This window comes from Heterodontus francisci, chromosome 3, assembly GCF_036365525.1.
Source record: "Heterodontus francisci isolate sHetFra1 chromosome 3, sHetFra1.hap1, whole genome shotgun sequence".
NCBI lineage: Eukaryota > Metazoa > Chordata > Chondrichthyes > Heterodontiformes > Heterodontidae > Heterodontus > Heterodontus francisci.
Genome location: NC_090373.1, coordinates 58,753,642 through 58,772,498, shown reverse-complemented (window position 1 = coordinate 58,772,498; position 18,857 = coordinate 58,753,642). Strand labels below are relative to the sequence as shown.

General features: G+C 40.9%; 1 protein-coding gene across 1 annotated transcript in view; it reads right to left on the bottom strand.

Moving 5' to 3' along the window:
* The window catches only part of LOC137356728 (arf-GAP with SH3 domain, ANK repeat and PH domain-containing protein 2-like), a 234,595-nt gene that overhangs the window by 92,958 nt on the left and 122,780 nt on the right, over window positions 1–18,857 (bottom strand). The window contains exons 5-7 of the mRNA XM_068022455.1: window positions 13,794–13,939; window positions 5,568–5,642; window positions 2,428–2,477 (exon numbers count right to left, since the gene is read on the bottom strand). Coding sequence (XP_067878556.1) covers window positions 2,428–2,477; window positions 5,568–5,642; window positions 13,794–13,939 — 271 coding nt within the window. The remainder of the gene's footprint in view (window positions 1–2,427; window positions 2,478–5,567; window positions 5,643–13,793; window positions 13,940–18,857) is intronic.

Genomic DNA, 18,857 nt, shown 5'->3' with positions numbered 1-18,857 from the left:
CCTAAGTTATGTTGCAGTCAATTGGTATCATCCTCATTGTTTGCCACACCTCTGAGTTTGATATCGTCAGCAAATTTGAAGTAGCCCTGCCAATTTCTGTGTATCCTTTATTAACTCATTATTCTCTTCTGAGAAACTCACCTCACATTTAACAATTCACTTTTTAAAGATATATTTGGAGAGTACCTAGCTTTTTTTTTTTAAGATTCTCTCATTTCCCAAGCTTTAAGATTCTCTCATTTCCCATCTTGATTTCCTTGTCCTTTTCTCAAATTCTTTCCTTACTTTCTATGAATCTTATTTTCCTTACAGACTCTGTATGCTCCCTTCAATTTTAGTTTGTTTCTAATCTTACTTGCCCACAGAATTCTGAAACTTTCTGAAAGTAGTCTTTTAAATGGCATATATTTATTCTGCAAGTTTCCAATCTCCCTTTCAAAAATTGAAGAAACAAACAAGCTAGAAAATACAGGTGAGAATGTCAGACAGGAATAATTAATGAGAAAAAAAACATGGAAAAAAAGCAAATCATGCATTCTGAAGTCAGGTAGTAACATTTCACCAAAACCTGAGACAACCATGCTGATGAATGGCCAATTAGTTTAATCAGTCAAGATTCTGAGGACACTGACAAAAAGACTACTAAAAGCAATTATTAAGAGGATCAGCAAATGACATTTGCAAACACACAGGGAAAATTCATTAAGCAAAGTCACTATGTTGCACCTCTCCCCGACTCATATCTACAAGCCTATCTTTAGATCAGCCAGAAATTACACTGGAAGATGAAATTACCCCAAGTTAAATAAGAAACTAATACAGAATGCAAAAAGTTATGGACAATGATCAGAGGTCCAATGATTAGCAACTAAGCAAATTGTAGAAAATACTGAACTTGACAAATTTCTAAATAGTCAGCTATATAAAGTGCAAATTATTATTTAAATAGAGTTGGAACTTCCTTCCTGGCACTTGGAAACACCAGTGGAAATTAGCGGCAATAGCTGAAAGAACAGAAATAAAACATGATTCAGAATGAATCTATGGTGTAGGTAGCACTCTCACTGCTGGGTTTGAGGATTATGGGTGAAAGTTCCACTTCAGAGACTTGAGCACAAAAATCTTGGCCAGCACTGCAGTGCAGTACTGAGGGAGAGCTGTTGGAGTTGCTGTCTTTTGGATGAAATATTAAACCAAGGCCCCATCTGCCTCTTAGGTGAACTAATAAAAAAAAATCTCATAGCACTATTTCAAAGATGACCAGGATAGTTCTCCCTGAGGACCTGCTCAATATTCATCCCTCAACCAACACCACCAAAACTTATCAGCTGTTAAGTTATTTAAAACAGCAAGGATAACGCCGAAGGGTATCGAGGTCATGAAAGACACATATAAATGCAAGACCTTCTTATGGAAAGGCTATCTAGCAAAATATAGAAAAGTTTGAAAATGAGAGGTTTTCCCAGTTCTTTTAAAAAATGCATAATAATCAAATGTTTTTGGAGAATGAGCAAAAAATATGTATAGACACATGAAACATGAACAAACCATTTTCTACCTTTAAAACACCAAGTAAACTGCAAAATGACTTCAATTGTAAAGCCACAGCAAACATGGATGAATGCACTAAAAATAAAAAAATCACCTTTATTCCAATGTTAGTAACAATACTTAAAAATCTCCTTGCAAAGTAACTAATTTAGTCGAATTCAGTAATTGTACACAATTCATGGAAACTCTTAAGATATTTTAAACTAGTTCAGAATAGGTGTACTCAAAATTGTACTTGATCCTAACTTTTTGTTTTTGTGATTTAAACAAAAAGAGGAACCAAATGAGTGATGTAAATTCTGCACCATTCAGGGTTAAAGTTTTCACGTGACATTTGCCCCCAAAATATTAGCAAAATGTAAAGTTCGTAAAATCTGCACCGTGATTCATTTTTAGCATCTCTCTGATACAGTAGAAATAAGGACGGCCAGGAAGTTATACGAAATGTAAAATAAAATATTTTCTAAGCAGAAACTTTTAACTTTACTACATTAGAACTTAAAAAAAAAATAATGTATTTATTTCTATCCTTCCTCTCTGTATTTTAGCAATTGTTTCTCACTCTTTAAAGTGCTCATGGATTACCACCCAATCTGGATAGGCCACCTGCTCTGAAGTCTTAGAAATGTCATTTGTGAACAGGCATTTTCTTTCAAAATCTTTCTTTCAAACAGGCTTCTTTCAAAATCCTCCTACATAAAAAAAACTGTTACTATATCATGATCAATCTATACAGCTTACATTCTCAGTTACAGAAACATTCTTGTTTTTCACAAAAGGCAATACACCAAATTCCTATTGAACACCCATTTACAGTGCTTATTGCAGAACAGCTGCGCAGATATATAACAACTGGAAAAAAATTTCAAGACTTACACTTTTGTTTCATAGTCCTTCCAAGCTTTATCAAAAGGCTTCTTAAGATCCTACAGATGAATATAGTACAAAATATGAAAAGGTCTTGTATCAATTTTCTTATATATAATTTCTGACTGCTACAACAAAAGGACCAAAAAGGCGAATAAATATTTTAACTAGGCAGTCAATATTTTCTAAATACAATTGCCTCAACACACTTGGGACAACACTAAAAAGTCTGATAAGTTAATGCTGCTCCATTTCAAATAGAATTGGTAAGCTAAAATAAGGACTAAGCATTTTGTTCTTCTTGAGCCTGTATGCATACAGTAAACTCAGTTCAAGTTATTGTTCATTTATTTAGGTCATTGGAGATCAAAGCTGAAGTACAGTATGTTCAAGTCCAACTTTCAATTGAGTGAACTCAGAATGCTGCACTGTAAATTGGTTCAAGAAAATTCAGCTCTGGCAAAAATTTCAGGGTAGCGGTAAGATAAAACAATTGTTACATTAGCATTTTAAATAGTCCACATTGAACTGTTTCCTCATGCAAATGTGTAAACCATTTGACATGAGCCACTGTGTAAATGTATGTTTGGAGATAAAATAAATACCCATGAATCACTCCCACTGACAATGGAAAATGGGCAGCTCCATTAAGACTAAGTTTAGTTTAGTTTAGAGATACAGCACTGAAACAGGCCCCTCGGCCCACCGAGTCTGTGCTGACCATCAACCACCCATTTATACTAATCCTACACTAATTCCATATTGCTACCACATCCCCACCTGTCCCTATATTTCCCAAACACCTACCTATACTAGGGGCAATTTATAAAGGTCAATTAACCTATCAACCTGCAAGTCTTTGGTATGTGGGAGGAAACCCACGCAGACACAGGGAGAACTTGCAAACTCCACACAGGCAGTACCCAGAATTGAACCCGGGTCGCTGGAGCTATGAGGCTGCGGTGCTAACCACTCCGCCACTGTGCCTAAGGCGATTAGAGTATTGAAAGCAGTTTTTCCAAATGGTTACTCATTAAACTGGTCAAATACATTTGCTTAAATTTTTATTGTTCAATAAGCAAAATATATAGATGGAACACTCAGTTAGATTTTTAGTGATCAGATAGCACAAGATCTTCATTTCACAAAGACAAAAAAAGAAAATATCTTGGCTAATCTTTTGCATTCTGTTTTCAATTGCTATTAAAATAATTAAAATATGACCTCTTTAATGCTATTAGTTTTGTTTCTGTGCAGATTACAAAATCAATTAGCAAATTAAATTTCAATCTAGCAATCAGCTGTTTTTGAGACAATTTTCTTTGCTTGAAGATGAAAGAGGGTTGCCTAACAGATCAAAGGGCACAACATTAAGTTCCCTCTCAAGTAGACAGCTTTCATTTTAGTCCCACCCCTGCCCGCACCCACCACCAACGTTCTCAATGCTGCACCATCATAGTAAAAGGAAGAGATTCTCCATCCCTATTCAAATACTACTCCATACTGTATGATATGCAGGAAATGCAAGTCTACAATGCAAGTGAATTGCAGGTCAATCAGAGGCTCAAGCATCATCTAATGAGCGGTGTTGAGACAGAAGATCAGCCATGATCCTATTGAATGGTAGAGCAGGCTAGAGGGGCCATATGGTCTACTCCGGCTCATGTGTTCTTGTGTCAGTACATATTCAACCAAGCCTCGCCTTTTAAAAACAGGCGCTGTTCCTATGATAACTTGGTCCCAATGTGAATTCACTCCTCCAAATATACAGAATTGAAAGCAAATCCAATCATCACTACTCTGCAGTCATTTAAAATCAATTACCAAGAGCACAAAATTCTTAAACTAAGTGTTCTATCACACAAATCTGCTTCTAATTTATGACCTAAGAATCTGGTAAAGGCATTTGCTCATTGACCTGGATAATACTAGTTTTACAAAGAGACATTACTTAATAGATAATACTGATTATGATACAACCTTGGCTAGAAAGACCTCAAATGTCAATTTATACTAAAAGACAATAGACCAAATCAAAATGTTTATTTCGACTGGTGCGATGTTCTGTGCCATTTGGTTTTCTTCACTTTATACTCTACCTTGGTGGCTGGAAAAATAACTACATAATAAAGCAGCAGATAACATCATTTAAACCTTGCCTTTCATTAACTCATCACTAATATTCTAGAAGCAATGAATAAATGATGGTTAAAGATGCATGCTTATTTCAGGAATTCAGGGGAAGTTCTTTACTCAGAATGGTGAGAATGTAGAACTCTACCACATGGAGTGACTGAAGCAATTAGCACAGATGTAGTTGTAGGGAATTAGATAAGTACATGAGGAAGAAAGGAATAGAAGGACCTAGAATGTTAGGGGTGATGTGATTTGAGTTTTTTTCCCCCACATTTTCAAAGAAATTGGCAGGGTAGATCGATAAAAAAACTATTCCTGCATTGGAGACATCTAGGACAAGGGGACACAACCTTAAAATCAGAGCTAGGCCTTTCAGTACAGAAATTAAGAAATACCCCTTCACACAAAGAGTGGTAAAGTGTGGAACTTTCTCCCACATAAAGCAGAAGGTGCTAGCTAAATTAATAATTTTAAATTCAAGATCAATAGATTTTGTTAGCCAAGGGTATTAACGGATTTTAGAGCCAAGGAGGATGAATGGAGTTTGGAAACAAATCAGCCATGACCTCACTGAATGGCAGAATGGGCTTAAGGGGCTGAATGGCCTACTCCTGTTCCTATGTTTCTGTGATATATTGATAATATGAGATGAAGCAAGGTGGGAGGAGGTTCATATACAGCATGAACACCAGTGCAGTCCTGTTCCTATGCTGTAAAATTCTGTGTGTTAGGAAATAGGGTAATTCAAAATCCTGTAGCTCCAGAGCAAACATTTACTGATTCTTGAGATTTCCGACAATATCCTGCAAATGATGTGAAAACACGTGAAAACACAACAGTGTGGAAATCAAAACTAACATTCTAACTAGTCTTTTCACTCATAGGCCCTTGGATCTTTGATACAAGGGACTGGTTTTTAAAAAAATTATCTTATTTTCAAATCGTCTATTTGGAAACAATTAGGAGTTTTTTTTTGTAAAGAGAGCTACAAAATAAAGATACTAAAATCTTACCCCTTTAATTCCCTTTAGATCTCCCTTCAGTAAGCTGTCCAGAGGGAAAGTGATGATATTGTTCATATTCTGGATCTGTATGATGATAAATCTGATGTTAAAATCTACAATTTTAGCAGTTGTCAGCAAGTCCTTCTCATACTGCCATTATGCAACATCAATGCAAATGCCTCAATGTACAATGCGTCAGAAGATTCATAATGTAACCATACCCATTTTGGATGAAAGACTTGACATGTAGAATTTAAAAGGAAAGTGTAGCTTCCGAGGAATGATCTGCACAGCAATAATCTGAAGCTTGTTTGTCTTCTTTAATTAGTACTTTTTCAACTTTTAAATGCGTTTGGAAATGGTGACTTAAGAATTTGATGTGAGGTGAATGGAAAAATTATAGACCAAAATAACAGTTTGAATTTTTTAATGAACCCATTCATATTTCCCAAATAAAGTTTCCACTATCAAAAAAGACAGTAGTTTGTGATAGATCCTTTCAGGGAAGAGGTCATTTTTCATATTTAAACAATCTGAGTTACAGAAATTGTACTCATAATTTCAAAATGTTTGGTGTGCAAATGTGCAAAAGGTTTGTTTTTTCTCCCTGACACAGATACGTGCACCATATTCAGAGTCAAAGAGGTTTTTTTAAAAGCTACAACATACATGATAATTTAGGTGTACCAGGTCTCCTGCATCCTTCTGCTTCAGTTATGGTCGTGGGGCACCTAGACAACGGCATAAAGTTTGCACTACATATGCAGAAGCAAAGTAAAAAGGATCAAACAGGAAAGTGCCTGACATCTCATTGCACAGTGCAGCAGTTACTGGCGCTTGGAAGCCTTCTGGTTGCTGTTGACAGAGATGCATCCAGGCCACGTTACAGGACTAGGTTTGGGCCTGGACAGGTTCCTGTTCAGTGCTGAGGCAAAGGGAAAACCAAGAAAATCATCCCTTAAAGCCATGTAATCCACTTATTGCATAATTTTTAGAAATATTCCAGTGTTCCACATCAGTAACATTCAGTTTGTGTACAAAGCTGGAGTTTACTTAGGGAAGGCATCAAAGCTTAGTAAATAATTCTTGGTGAACTACTGTGAGTTTAACAAGACATGTGTGGGGTGTTAACATAATTCCTGGTCAGACATCAAGTGCTGCCTCCAAATACATACATGGTACCACTTTCATAGAATAGAAAGTTTAAGGCACAGAAAGAGGCCACTTGGCCCATCGTATCTGTGCCGGCCAAAAACGATCCATCTATTCTAATCCCACCTTCCAGCATTTGGTCCCTAGCCCTGCAGCTTACTGCACTTGAGGTACATATCCAGACTCCTATTGAATGAGTTGAGGGTCCCTGCCTCAACTACCCTTTCAGGCAGTGAGTTCCAGATCATCACCACCCTCTGGGTGAAAAGGTTTTTGCTCATCTCCCCACTAATTGTTCTACCAATCACTTTAAATCTATGCCCCCTTGTCACTGATGGTCTGTTAAGGTGAATAGACCCTTCACCTCCACTCTATCCAGGTCCCTCAAAATTTTGTACATTTCAATCAGCTCTCCCCTCAGCCTTCTCTGTTCCAAGGAGAACAACCCAGCCTATCCAATCTTTCCTCAGAGCTGCATTTTTCCAGTAAATCTCCTCTGAACCCTTATCCATTTACATCCTTTTTGTAATGAGGTGACCAGTACTGCACACAATGAGTTATACAATTCCAGCATAACCTCCCTGCTCCTGTATTCTGTACCTCGGCTAATAAAGGAAAGGATTCCATATGCCTTTTAACCACCTTATTAACCTGCCCTGCTACCTTCAGGGATCTGTGGACATTCACTCCAAGGTCCCCGACTTCCTCTACACCTCTCAGTATTTTCCAATTAATCGTGTATTCCTTTGCCTTGTTTGACCTCCCCAAATGCATCACCTCACACTTCTCCAAGTTGAATTCCATTTGCCACTTTTTTGCCCATCTGACCAGACCACCAATATCTTCCTGCATCCTCCTCACTATCTACCACATGACCAATCTTAGTGTCATCTGCAAACCTCTTGATCGCGTCCCTACATTTACGTCCAATTCGTTAATATACACCACAAAAGCAGGGGACCCAGTACTGAGCCCTGCGGAACGCCACTGGATACAGCCCTCCAGTCGCTAAAACAGCCAACAATTACCCTTTCTTTCCTGCCACTAAACCAATTTTGTATCCACCTTGCTGCATTTCCCTGGATCCCATAGGATTTTTTTTTAACCAGTCTGCCATGTGAGACCTTGTCAAAAGCCTTGCTAAAATCCAAGTAGACCACATCAACTGCACTACCCTCATCTATCTTCCTTGTTACTTCTTCAAAAAATTCGATCAAGTTGGTCAAACAAGATCTTCCCTTAACAAATCCATGCTGATCATCTTTGATTAACCTGTGCCTTTCTAAGTGACAGTTTATCCTGTCTCAGAATAGATTCCAATAATTTGCCCACTACTGAGGTTAAACTGACTGGCCTGTAATTATTCAGTCTATCCTTCCCTCCCTTTTTAAACAGAGGTACAAGATTAGCAATTCTCCAATACTCCGCACCACACCGTATCCAGAGGACTGGAAAATGATGGTCAGACCCTCTGCTATTTCCTCGCTTGCTTCTTTTAACAGCCTAGGATACATTTCATCTGGCCCTGGTGATTTATCCACTTTCAAGGATACTAATCCCATTAATACTTCCTCTCTCCCCATGATCATCACATCCAATACTTCACACTCTTCCGCCTTAACTATAATATCTGCATCGTCCCTCTCTTTTGTGAAGACAGGCGCAAAGTACTAATTAAGAACCATACCAATATCTTCCACTCCTACACATAGGTTACCTTTTTGGTCTTTTATGGGCCTTACTCTTTCCTTACTTTATCCTCTTACTCTTAATATATTGATAAAAAAAAATTTGGATTCACCTTGATTTTGCTTGCCAATATTCTTTCATGCCCTCTCTTTGCTTTCCTAATTTCCTTTTTGATTTCACTCCTCCACTTTCCATACTCTCGGCTTTCTGTAGTATTGAGTTCTTGGTGTCGGACATAAGCTTTCCTTTTCTGCCTTATCTTACCCTGTAGGCTCCTTGACATTCATGGGGCTCTGGATTTGGCCGCCTCACCCTTTTTCTTTGTGGGAACATGTTTACCCTGAATCCGTTGAATCTCTCCTTTGAATGCCTCCCACTGTTCTGACACTGATTTACCTTCAAGCAGCTGTTTCCAGTCCACTTTCGCTAAATCACTCCTCAGCTTAGTAAAATTGGCCTTGCTCCAATTGAGAACTCGAACTCCTGTTCTATCCCTGTCCTTTTCCATAATTATATTAAAACTGACTGAATTACAATCACTACCACTGCCACTCCTTCCACCTGCCCATCTTCAATTCCCAAAACTGTCTAAAACTCGCCCTCTTTTGTTGGACTTGCTACATACTGAGCAAAAAAGTTTTCCTGAATTCACCTCAAGAAATCTGTACCCTCAATTCCTTTCACACTAAAACTATCCCAGATAATATTGGGGCAGTTAAAATCCCCTACTATTACTGCCCTATTGTTCTTGCACTTCTCAGAGATTTGGCTACATATCTGCTCTTCTATCTCCCTCTGACTGTTTGGGGGTCTAGAGTACATTCCCAGCAGTGTGACTGCCCCTTTTTTGTTCCTTTAGCTCAATCCATATAGCCTAATTTGATGAACCTTCCAGCATATCATCCCTCCTCACAGCTTTGGTTCCTTTGACCAAAATTGCCACTCCCCCTCCTTTCTCATCCCCCTCCCGATCACATCTGAAAACCCTGCAACCAGGAACGTTGAGCTGCCATTCCTGTCCCTACTTAAAGTCATGTTTCCATAATAGCTATATCATACTGCCACGTGTCTATCTGTGCCCTCAGCTCATCTGCTTTTTTTGCTATACTCCTTGCATTGAAATAGATACCCTTGAGCACTGCAAAACTCTTTTTTTATTTTCTAACCCTCATTCCCTCAAGGTCTTTAAAATATAATGCTGGGCAAGATGGAATAAGATATTTTGATTGAATGTACACTCTTCCCACCCACAGGAAACACCTTTCTATATATCCTTCACCCCCCATCATCTCCACCAATCTAAGGATCAATTATCTCACCATCTTTTATCTCAAACTGGATCTGCAGTCAATACTGTGCGACACTTAAGTGCCCAATACTCAATCCTGAGAGTTGAAACTTATCTCCTGACATACAACCACATCGTGGAAAATGGTGCCCACTGTAAGGCCTTGAAGATAATCTGGTAAAAAGTTAGAGATGCAATAGGTTTTAAGCAAGTGAAAGGGGTGGGGGAAAAAGAACAAAAGGGAAGGTCTGTGATAGGGTGGAAGGCAGGAGAGATTAAATGACAAAGGGAATGGTAATGGCACAAGTCAGGAAACAAAAGAGGTGGGAATGGCAGAATGATGAACAACTGCCAACCAAAAGCAGAGAAACAAGAGAGAAAAGCCAAAAGCAGCCAAGGAAAAGGCAACAAATGGGGGTAGAGGTTATGTCCTAAAATTGATTAACTTATTGCTGAGTCCAGAAGGCTGTAAAGTGCCCAGTCGAAAGATGAGGTGCTGTTCCTTGAGCTTAATCGGAACACTGCAGCAGCCTGAGGACAGAAGAGTCAAGAGTTGGAGCAAGGTGGAGAATTAAAATGGCAGATGACTAGAAGCTCGGGATCATGCTTGCAGACTGAATGGAGTGGACACCTAATCTGCATCTGGTCTCCCCAATGTAGAGGGAACCACATCATGAGCAGTGAATACAGTATACTAAATTGAAAAGATTATCTACTTGGACTGTGTGCATCTTGCCTTGCACTTAAAAAACCTGATGTCCATCATTTGGTTTTAGTCATGATTTGTTAATTGATGGATACAGCTTTCAGTGCAAGAAAATTATCTCCAGTGTCACTTCTTGTGACACTGTTCCTTCTTGGGTTAGTCAGTGTCAGCTGGTGCCAGTAAGAATATGGAGATATAAAAACCGGCATCACTATTTAACCTCAACACCAAAGTAGTACTCAACATTGACGGTGTGTTGCAGTCGATTGATGACTCCTGTTTGGAAGCTATATGTCGGTCAGTTTAATACTGGTTAAAAAAAAACAGCGGTTGGGGTTAGCACCTGCCCATATGTTCTATTGTAGCATTTCCTTTTATTTGAGAGAACAGCATTGACAGCAGGTTCCTCTAGGAAGTTTGCAAGACTTTTAATGAAGAGAATGATTCCTGGGGATGTCATCAGGGAGATCCTCACATTTCTTTTGGGCCTCCTTATCTCGAGAGACAATGGATACGCGCCTGGAGGTGGTCAGTGGTTTGTGAAGCAGCGCCTGGAGTGGCTATAAAGGCCAATTCTGGAGTGACAGGCTCTTCCACAGGTGCTGCAGAGAAATTTGTTTGTTGGGGCTGTTGCACAGTTGGCTCTCCCCTTGCGCCTCTGTCTTTTTTCCTGCCAACTACTAAGTCTCTTCGACTCGCCACAATTTAGCCCTGTCTTTATGGCTGCCCGCCAGCTCTGGCGAATGCTGGCAACTGACTCCCACGACTTGTGATCAATGTCACACGATTTCATGTCACGTTTGCAGACGTCTTTATAACGGAGACATGGACGGCCGGTGGGTCTGATACCAGTGGCGAGCTCGCTGTACAATGTGTCTTTGGGGATCCTGCCATCTTCCATGCGGCTCACATGGCCAAGCCATCTCAAGCGCCGCTGACTCAGTAGTGTGTATAAGCTGGGGGTGTTGGCCGCTTCAAGGACTTCTGTGTTGGAGATATAGTCCTGCCACCAGATGCCAAGTATTCTCCGAAGGCAGCGAAGATGGAATGAAATGAGACGTCGCTCTTGGCTGGCATACGTTGTCCAGGCCTCGCTGCCGTAGAGCAAGGTACTGAGGACACAGGCCTGATACACTCGGACTTTTGTGTTCCGTGTCAGTGCGCCATTTTCCCACACTCTCTTGGCCAGTCTGGACATAGCAGTGGAAGCCTTACCCATGCGCTTGTTGATTTCTGCATCTAGAGACAGGTTACTGGTGATAGTTGAGCCTAGGTAGGTGAACTCTTGAACCACTTCCAGAGCGTGGTCGCCAATATTGATGGATGGAGCATTTCTGACATCCTGCCCCATGATGTTCGTTTTCTTGAGGCTGATGGTTAGGCCAAATTCATTGCAGGCAGACGCAAACCTGTCGATGAGACTCTGCAGGCATTCTTCAGTGTGAGATGTTAAAGCAGCATCGTCAGCAAAGAGGAGTTCTCTGATGAGGACTTTCCGTACTTTGGACTTCGCTCTTAGACGGGCAAGGTTGAACAACCTGCCCCCGATCTTGTGTGGAGGAAAATTCCTTCTTCAGAGGATTTGAACGCATGTGAAAGCAGCAGGGAGAAGAAAATCCCAAAAAGTGTGGGTGCGAGAACACAGCCCTGTTTCACACCACTCAGGATAGGAAAGGGCTCTGATGAGGAGCCACCATGTTGAATTGTGCCTTTCATATTGACATGGAATGAGGTGATGATACTTAGTAGCTTTGGTGGACATCCGATCTTTTCTAGTAGTCTGAAGAGACCACGTCTGCTGACGAGGTCAAAGGCTTTGGTGAGATCAATGAAAGCAATGTAGAGGGGCATCTGTTGTTCACGGCATTTCTCCTGTATCTGACGAAGGGAGAACAGCATGTCAATAGTCGATCTCTCTGCACGAAAGCCACACTGTGCCTCAGGGTAGACGCGCTCGGCCAGCTTCTGGAGCCTGTTCAGAGCGACTCGAGCAAAGACTTTCCCCACTATGCTGAGCAGGGAGATTCCACGGTAGTTGTTGCAGTCACCGCGGTCACCTTTGTTTTTATAGAGGGTGATGATGTTGGCATCGCGCATGTCCTGGGGTACTGCTCCCTCGTCCCAGCACAGGCATAGCAGTTCATGTAGTGCTGAGAGTATAGCAGGCTTGGCACTCTTGATTATTTCAGGGGTAATGCTGTCCTTCCCAGGGGCTTTTCCGCTGGCTAGGGAATCAATGGCATCACTGAGTTCCGATTTGGTTGGCTGTATGTCCAGCTCATCCATGACTGGTAGAGGCTGGGCTGCATTGAGGGCAGTCTCAGTGACAGCATTCTCCCTGGAGTACAGTTCTAGGTAGTGCTCAACCCAGCGGTCCATCTGTTTGCGTTGGTCAGTGATTATGTCCCCCGATTTAGATTTGAGGGGGGTGATCTTCTTGATGGTTGGCCCAAGAGCTCTCTTCATGCCATCATACATTCCTCTGATGTTTCCGGTGTCTGAGGCCAGCTGAATATGACTGCATAGGTGTTGCCAGTAGTCGTTTGCGCAACGCCTAGCTGTTCTTTGTGCAGTACTTCTGGCTGCTTTAAGTGCTGCGGATGTTAAATCGCTGGGGGCTTTCTTGTAGTTCAAAAGTGCAATGCGCTTAGCGGCTATGACAGGTTCCAGCTCTTCATTATGAGATTGAAACCAGTCTGCATTTCTCTTCGCACTTTTGCCGTAGGTGGTCAAAGCTGACTCATAGATGGCGTCTCTGATGTGGGCCCACTTGGTCTCAGCATCCCCTGTGGGAGTGTTTTGAAGGGCTGTTACAAGTGAATTTAGAAATTTTTGTAACAGCTGTGGGTGAGAAATTCTGCTCGTGTTGATGCGCGGGTGGCCCTTTTGCTTGGAATGATGCAACTTCTTAGGTCTGAGTCTAACCTTGCTGCACACCAGGGAGTGGTCGGTGTCGCAGTCCGCACTGTGGAAGCTGCGTGTGATTTGAACACTGTTTAAGGCGGCTCGCCTTGTGACAATGAGGTCTAGCTGGTGCCAACGACGTGATCTTGGGTGCCTCCATGAAACCTGGTGACAGGGTTTAGTGTGAAAGAACGAGTTGGTGATGCAGAGGTTATGATAGGTACACAACTCAAGCAGTCTCTGCCCGTTCTCATTCATCCTTCCATGTCATCAGGGAGATCCTCACATAGCAGATCCATTATCCAACAACAAATAGTGCTTTGCCCATGATCTGATTGCCTTGGAAACTTGAATGCACTGCTTTCCAAAATTTTGTTGTAATTATTTTATACATTCCAGCTTGATCAAATATGATTGCAATATGCATAATTATAACTGTTAAACCAGTCTACTCTCAAGAATTTAGATATACAGGGATTTGAGTTAACAGCCATACCTGATTTTTGAAAAGTGCAGTTAACTCTTTTGTGAAGACAGCAAACTTCAGAAAAGCTGTGCCTAGATCAGGATCATCACGGCAGACACAGTTACCGCCAAACTTCTCTAGGGCTTGCGTGTACTGTTCTTCATTTTCGACATGGCCTGCACAAAAAGAAAACTATTCACAAAACAGAAATTTCCATTCAGTCCATGAAAGTACAATAGTGACACTAGCTACTTATTGCTAAATCTGGGCAGTTCACCAATAAAACATGTAATTATCTTTAAAAAAGTAATAAGTCACATCAGTGGAACAGACATGAAGCGACAAAATAAAATTGTTTTTGCAATATTTTTAATGATCCATCTGACGAAAATAAAAAAAATTCCAAGTGCAGTTGCACTAAATTCACGATACATGTCATACCCCAACAGAATTTATCCCCAGCCCAAAACCACCATTATCAAAAATAAACAGTTCAATTATAATTTAATTGCGGTACATTGTACCTTAATTTTGACATTTCTATGAACATATCCAAATTATCCACATTAAAAATAGGAACCACTGTTAATTTTCTACATTCATATGTTCCTGTTAGTTTTCCCATTACAAATTCTTATTTCCACATTTGCAATGGAAACTGTCTATGAAAACTTGTCACTGTGTAACCACCCTCTCTTTCTGAGAAGATACTGCAGCAGGAGGATGTAATTACAGCTCACCCAGTTTACATTTATAGCTTACACCATAAATGTGGACACAGGAATTTATCATGGATTATAAAAATAATGACTTCAAAACAACAAATGCATTATATCCACACACGAACATATGTATTAGGAGCAGGAGTAGGCCACTTGGCCCCTCAAGCCTGCTCCGCCATTCAATAAGATCATGGCTGATCTGATTGTAACCTCAACTCCACCTTCCTGCCTACCCCCAATAACCTTTCACCCCCTTACTTATCAAGAATCTATCTACCTCTGCCTTAAAAATATTCAAAGACTCTGCTTCCACCACCTTTTGAGGAAGAGAGTTCCAAAAACTCTCAACCCTCCGAGAAAAAAATTCTGCCCGGTGTTAAATTCCAGAAAGTTTGTTATGGAAGGATAATGCTGGAGCATATATTTCACATTTATTGCGCAGAATAAAAGGATGACAAATATGTAGCTCCTCACTCAAAACCCTCCACCAGTCTCAGTGAATGCCTGCTTATAAGTGCTCAACTAAGACCCCAATTAACCCCCTTCACCTGCATATAATCAAATCATTGACAATTAACAGAACACCCCCTTGGTCTAACTATCATCCACTCTCCAAGACTACTTTGCCTGAGGACTACTTTTGGTCAAGATTCTCTGCGAGCCAACACCATGGGAGAGCAACTAATGCAAAAGCAATATTTCCTACAGACAATAAATTGCACCACAATACCACTCCTTATCAAATCAAACAACTGCTACAAAAGTAGTTACCTATCTAAAATTCTGGTGTAAACATACAAACTAATCTCTAAATCATTCCTGACCTTGAAATTACAGAATGGGACATAAAGATACAAATACTTAATGTTGATCTGAATTTCCATATAGAAGGAGCTTTAACATATTTGAATGACTTGCTATGCACTTATCACATTTTCTGTTTTTATTTCAGACTTCCATTTATTTTAAATGAGTTAACAGTTTGGCTAAATTAGTGGAGAGAGGAAATTCAAACATCCACATTAAGTGCTAACATAATAACATCCCATCATGGAATTTCAAGGCCATAACTTTTTGTACGACCCTTGGATTTGTGACTTCATTGTAAGATAATCCAGAGTGCACTATCGTTTATAAGACAATGATAGGCCACATCCAAAACATTAAACTATCTTTTGCTGTCAGAAACTGATTCACAACCAGTTAACATCTACCATTTTCTCTTTCTATTTTAGACACCCAGCATTCACAGTTCTTTTCATCTCAATTACAAACCATACTTCCAAATCCAAACGTATTAATTCCACAGTCCTACCGGCAATAGACTAACTGCCTTCCGTACACCATCTGCTTTGATTTTTATAAATGTTCAACCCTGTTCTATAACTGACACATTAACTACCACTGACTCGAGTTCACATATTCACTACTGGAGTCTTGTTAATGTTTTGATGAGAACCATAACATAAACTAGTATGTTGCTTTCAGAACACCCTCAAGGATACAACATCACACTACACAAGTTTTTTTTCATTCATGGGAAGTGAGCGTTGCTGCTGAGGCCAGCATTTGTTGCCCATCCATAATTGTCCTCAAGAAAATGGTGGTGACCCGCCTTCTCAAACCGCTGAATGCTTGTGGTTTAAGTACACCCACACTGCTGTTAGAGAGGGAGTTCCAGAATCTTGAGTAAATGACAGTGACGGAACAACGATACAGTTCCAAGTCAGGATGCTGTGTGGCTTGGAGGGGAACTTGCAGGTAGTGGTGCTCCTATGTGTCTGCTGCCTTTGTCCTATTAGACAGTAGAGATCACAGGTTTGGAACGTGCTGTTGAAGAAGCCTTGGCAAGTTGCTGCAGTGCATCGTGTATATGATGCACACTGCTGCCACTGTGTGGCAGTGGAGGGAGTGTATGTTTAAGGTGATGGACGGGCTGTTTATCCTGGATGATATAACAATTCTTGAGTGTTGCCGGAGCTGCACCCATCCAGGCAAGTGAAGAGTGTTCCATCATACTCCTGACTTGAGCCTTGTAGATGGTGGACTGGCTTTGGGGAGTAAGGTGAGTTACTTGCCACATAATCCCCAGCCTCTGACCTGTTCTTGTAGCCACAGTATTTATATGGCTGGTCCAGTTTAGTTTCTGGTCAATGGTAACCCCTAGGATGGTAATGGTGGGGGATTCAGCAATGGTAATGTAGTTGAACGTCAAGGGTACTTGGTTAGATTCTCTCTTGATGGAGATGGCCATTGCCTCACACTTGTGTGGGGTGAATGTTACTACTCATCAGCCCAAGCCTGTATGTTGTCCAGGTCCCGCTGCTTGCAAGGACAGACAGCTTCAGTATCTGAGGAGTTGCGAATGTTACTGAACACTGCAATCATCAGAAAACATCCCCACTTCTGACCTTATGATGGAGGGAAAGTCATTGATGAAGCAGCTGAAGGAGGCTGGGGCGAGGGCACTGCCCTGAGGAACATCTGCAGCAATGTCCTGGGGCTGAGATGATTGGCCTCTAACGACCACAACCATTTTCCTTTGGGCTAGGTATAACTCCAGCCAATGGAGAATTTTCCTTCTGATTTCCATTGACTACTATTTTGCTAGGGCTCCTTGATGCCATACTCCATCAAATGCTGCCTTATTGTCAAGGGCAGTGACTCTCACCTCACCTCTAGAAATCAGCTCTTTTGTCCATGTTTGGAACAAGGCTGTAATGAAGTGTGGAGCTGAATGGGCCTGGCAGAATCCAAAATTTACATAGGTGAGCAGGTTATTGTTATACAAGTGCCTCTTGATAGCAGTGTTAATGACACCTTTCAGCACTTTGCTGATGATTGAGAGTAAACTGATGGGCCTAAATTGGCCAGATTGGATTTGTCCTGTTTTTATGGACAGGACTTACCTGGGCAATTTTCCACATTGTTGGGTAGATGCTAGTTTTGTAGATGTACTGGAATAGCTTGGCTAGAGGCGCAGCTAGTTCTGGAGCACAAGGCTTCAGTACACAGTCGGGTTATAGTCAGGGACCATAGCCTTTTCTGTATCCAGTGCCTTCAGCTGTTTCTGGATACATGTGGGGTGAATCAAATTGGAAAACTGGCATTTGTAATGGTGGGGACCTCAGGAGGAGGCAGAGATGGATCACCCACTCAGCACTTCTGGCTAAAGATGGTTGCAAATGCTCAAGCCTTATCTTCTACAGTGATGTGTTGGGCTCCATCATTGAGGATGAGTATGTTTGTGGAGCCTCCTCCTCCTCCTGTTAGTTGTTTAATTGTCCACCACCATTCATGACTGAATAATGCAGGACTGCTGAGCTTTGATCTGATCAGTTTGTAATGGAATCGCTTGGCTCTATCTATTGCAGGCTGCTTCTGCTGTTTAGCATGCACGTAATCCTATGTTGTTGCTTCACCAGACTGGGAACCTCATTTTTAAGTATGCCTGGTGCTGCTCCTGGCATACTCTCTTGCACTTCTCATTGAACCACCCAGTGAATGGATGCAGGGAAGCATCTTCACTTCCCCACTGACTTCTTGATTATAATCAGGTACTGTTAACAGTTGTTAGGTAAAGGCCCAGAGGCACATGGAGCAGTATTCAACCAAGGGTTAACAGGGAGATGGGCCTCAAATGGCACTAAAGCATATTATGAATATCATTGCACTATATGGAAAAAAATTATGATCTCTTTTTGCATAACCGTGCTAATTTTGTGCTTGTGTCCTTTAGTGTTGCCATCACAGAAAGAAAAAATGAATGTGCAGTTTCTTTCACAGCCTCGGGTTATTTCAAAATGCTTCACCACCAATGAATTTGAAATTCATTCAATGTTATTACTTAGGCATTTGCAACAGCCAATTTGTGCACAAAGTACACAAGGAGCAATAAGACAAATGGTCAAATAACCCGTTTCTCATAGTGTTGGTTGAGGGTTAAATGTTGTGCATGGCATATGGAGAACTTCCCTACTTGCCTTCAAATATTGAACAAACAGAAGGGTCCTCAATTTTAACATATAATCCAGAGGATAGCACCTTTGACAATAGCAATTCCTCAGTACTGCATTGAGTCAGTATAAATTTTGTGCTCCAGTAACTGGCATGATAGAAAGGAGTTTTAATTGATGGTCGCACTCAAACAGTGCCTGGTTGGGTTGAATTTAGTAATAATAAAAGGATCTGTTAACACAGGATATACAACAGACTACCAAATAGCAGGAAACAAATGAAGGATCAGATTTGTAGGCAATTTGGAGACTTTTCAGTCATAAAGTTGCAATACTTTAATTATCCCAAGACAGAGTAAAACTGGGCACAAGTTTAGGGTCAAAACAGAGAGGGGTCCTCAGAATTCATCCACAAC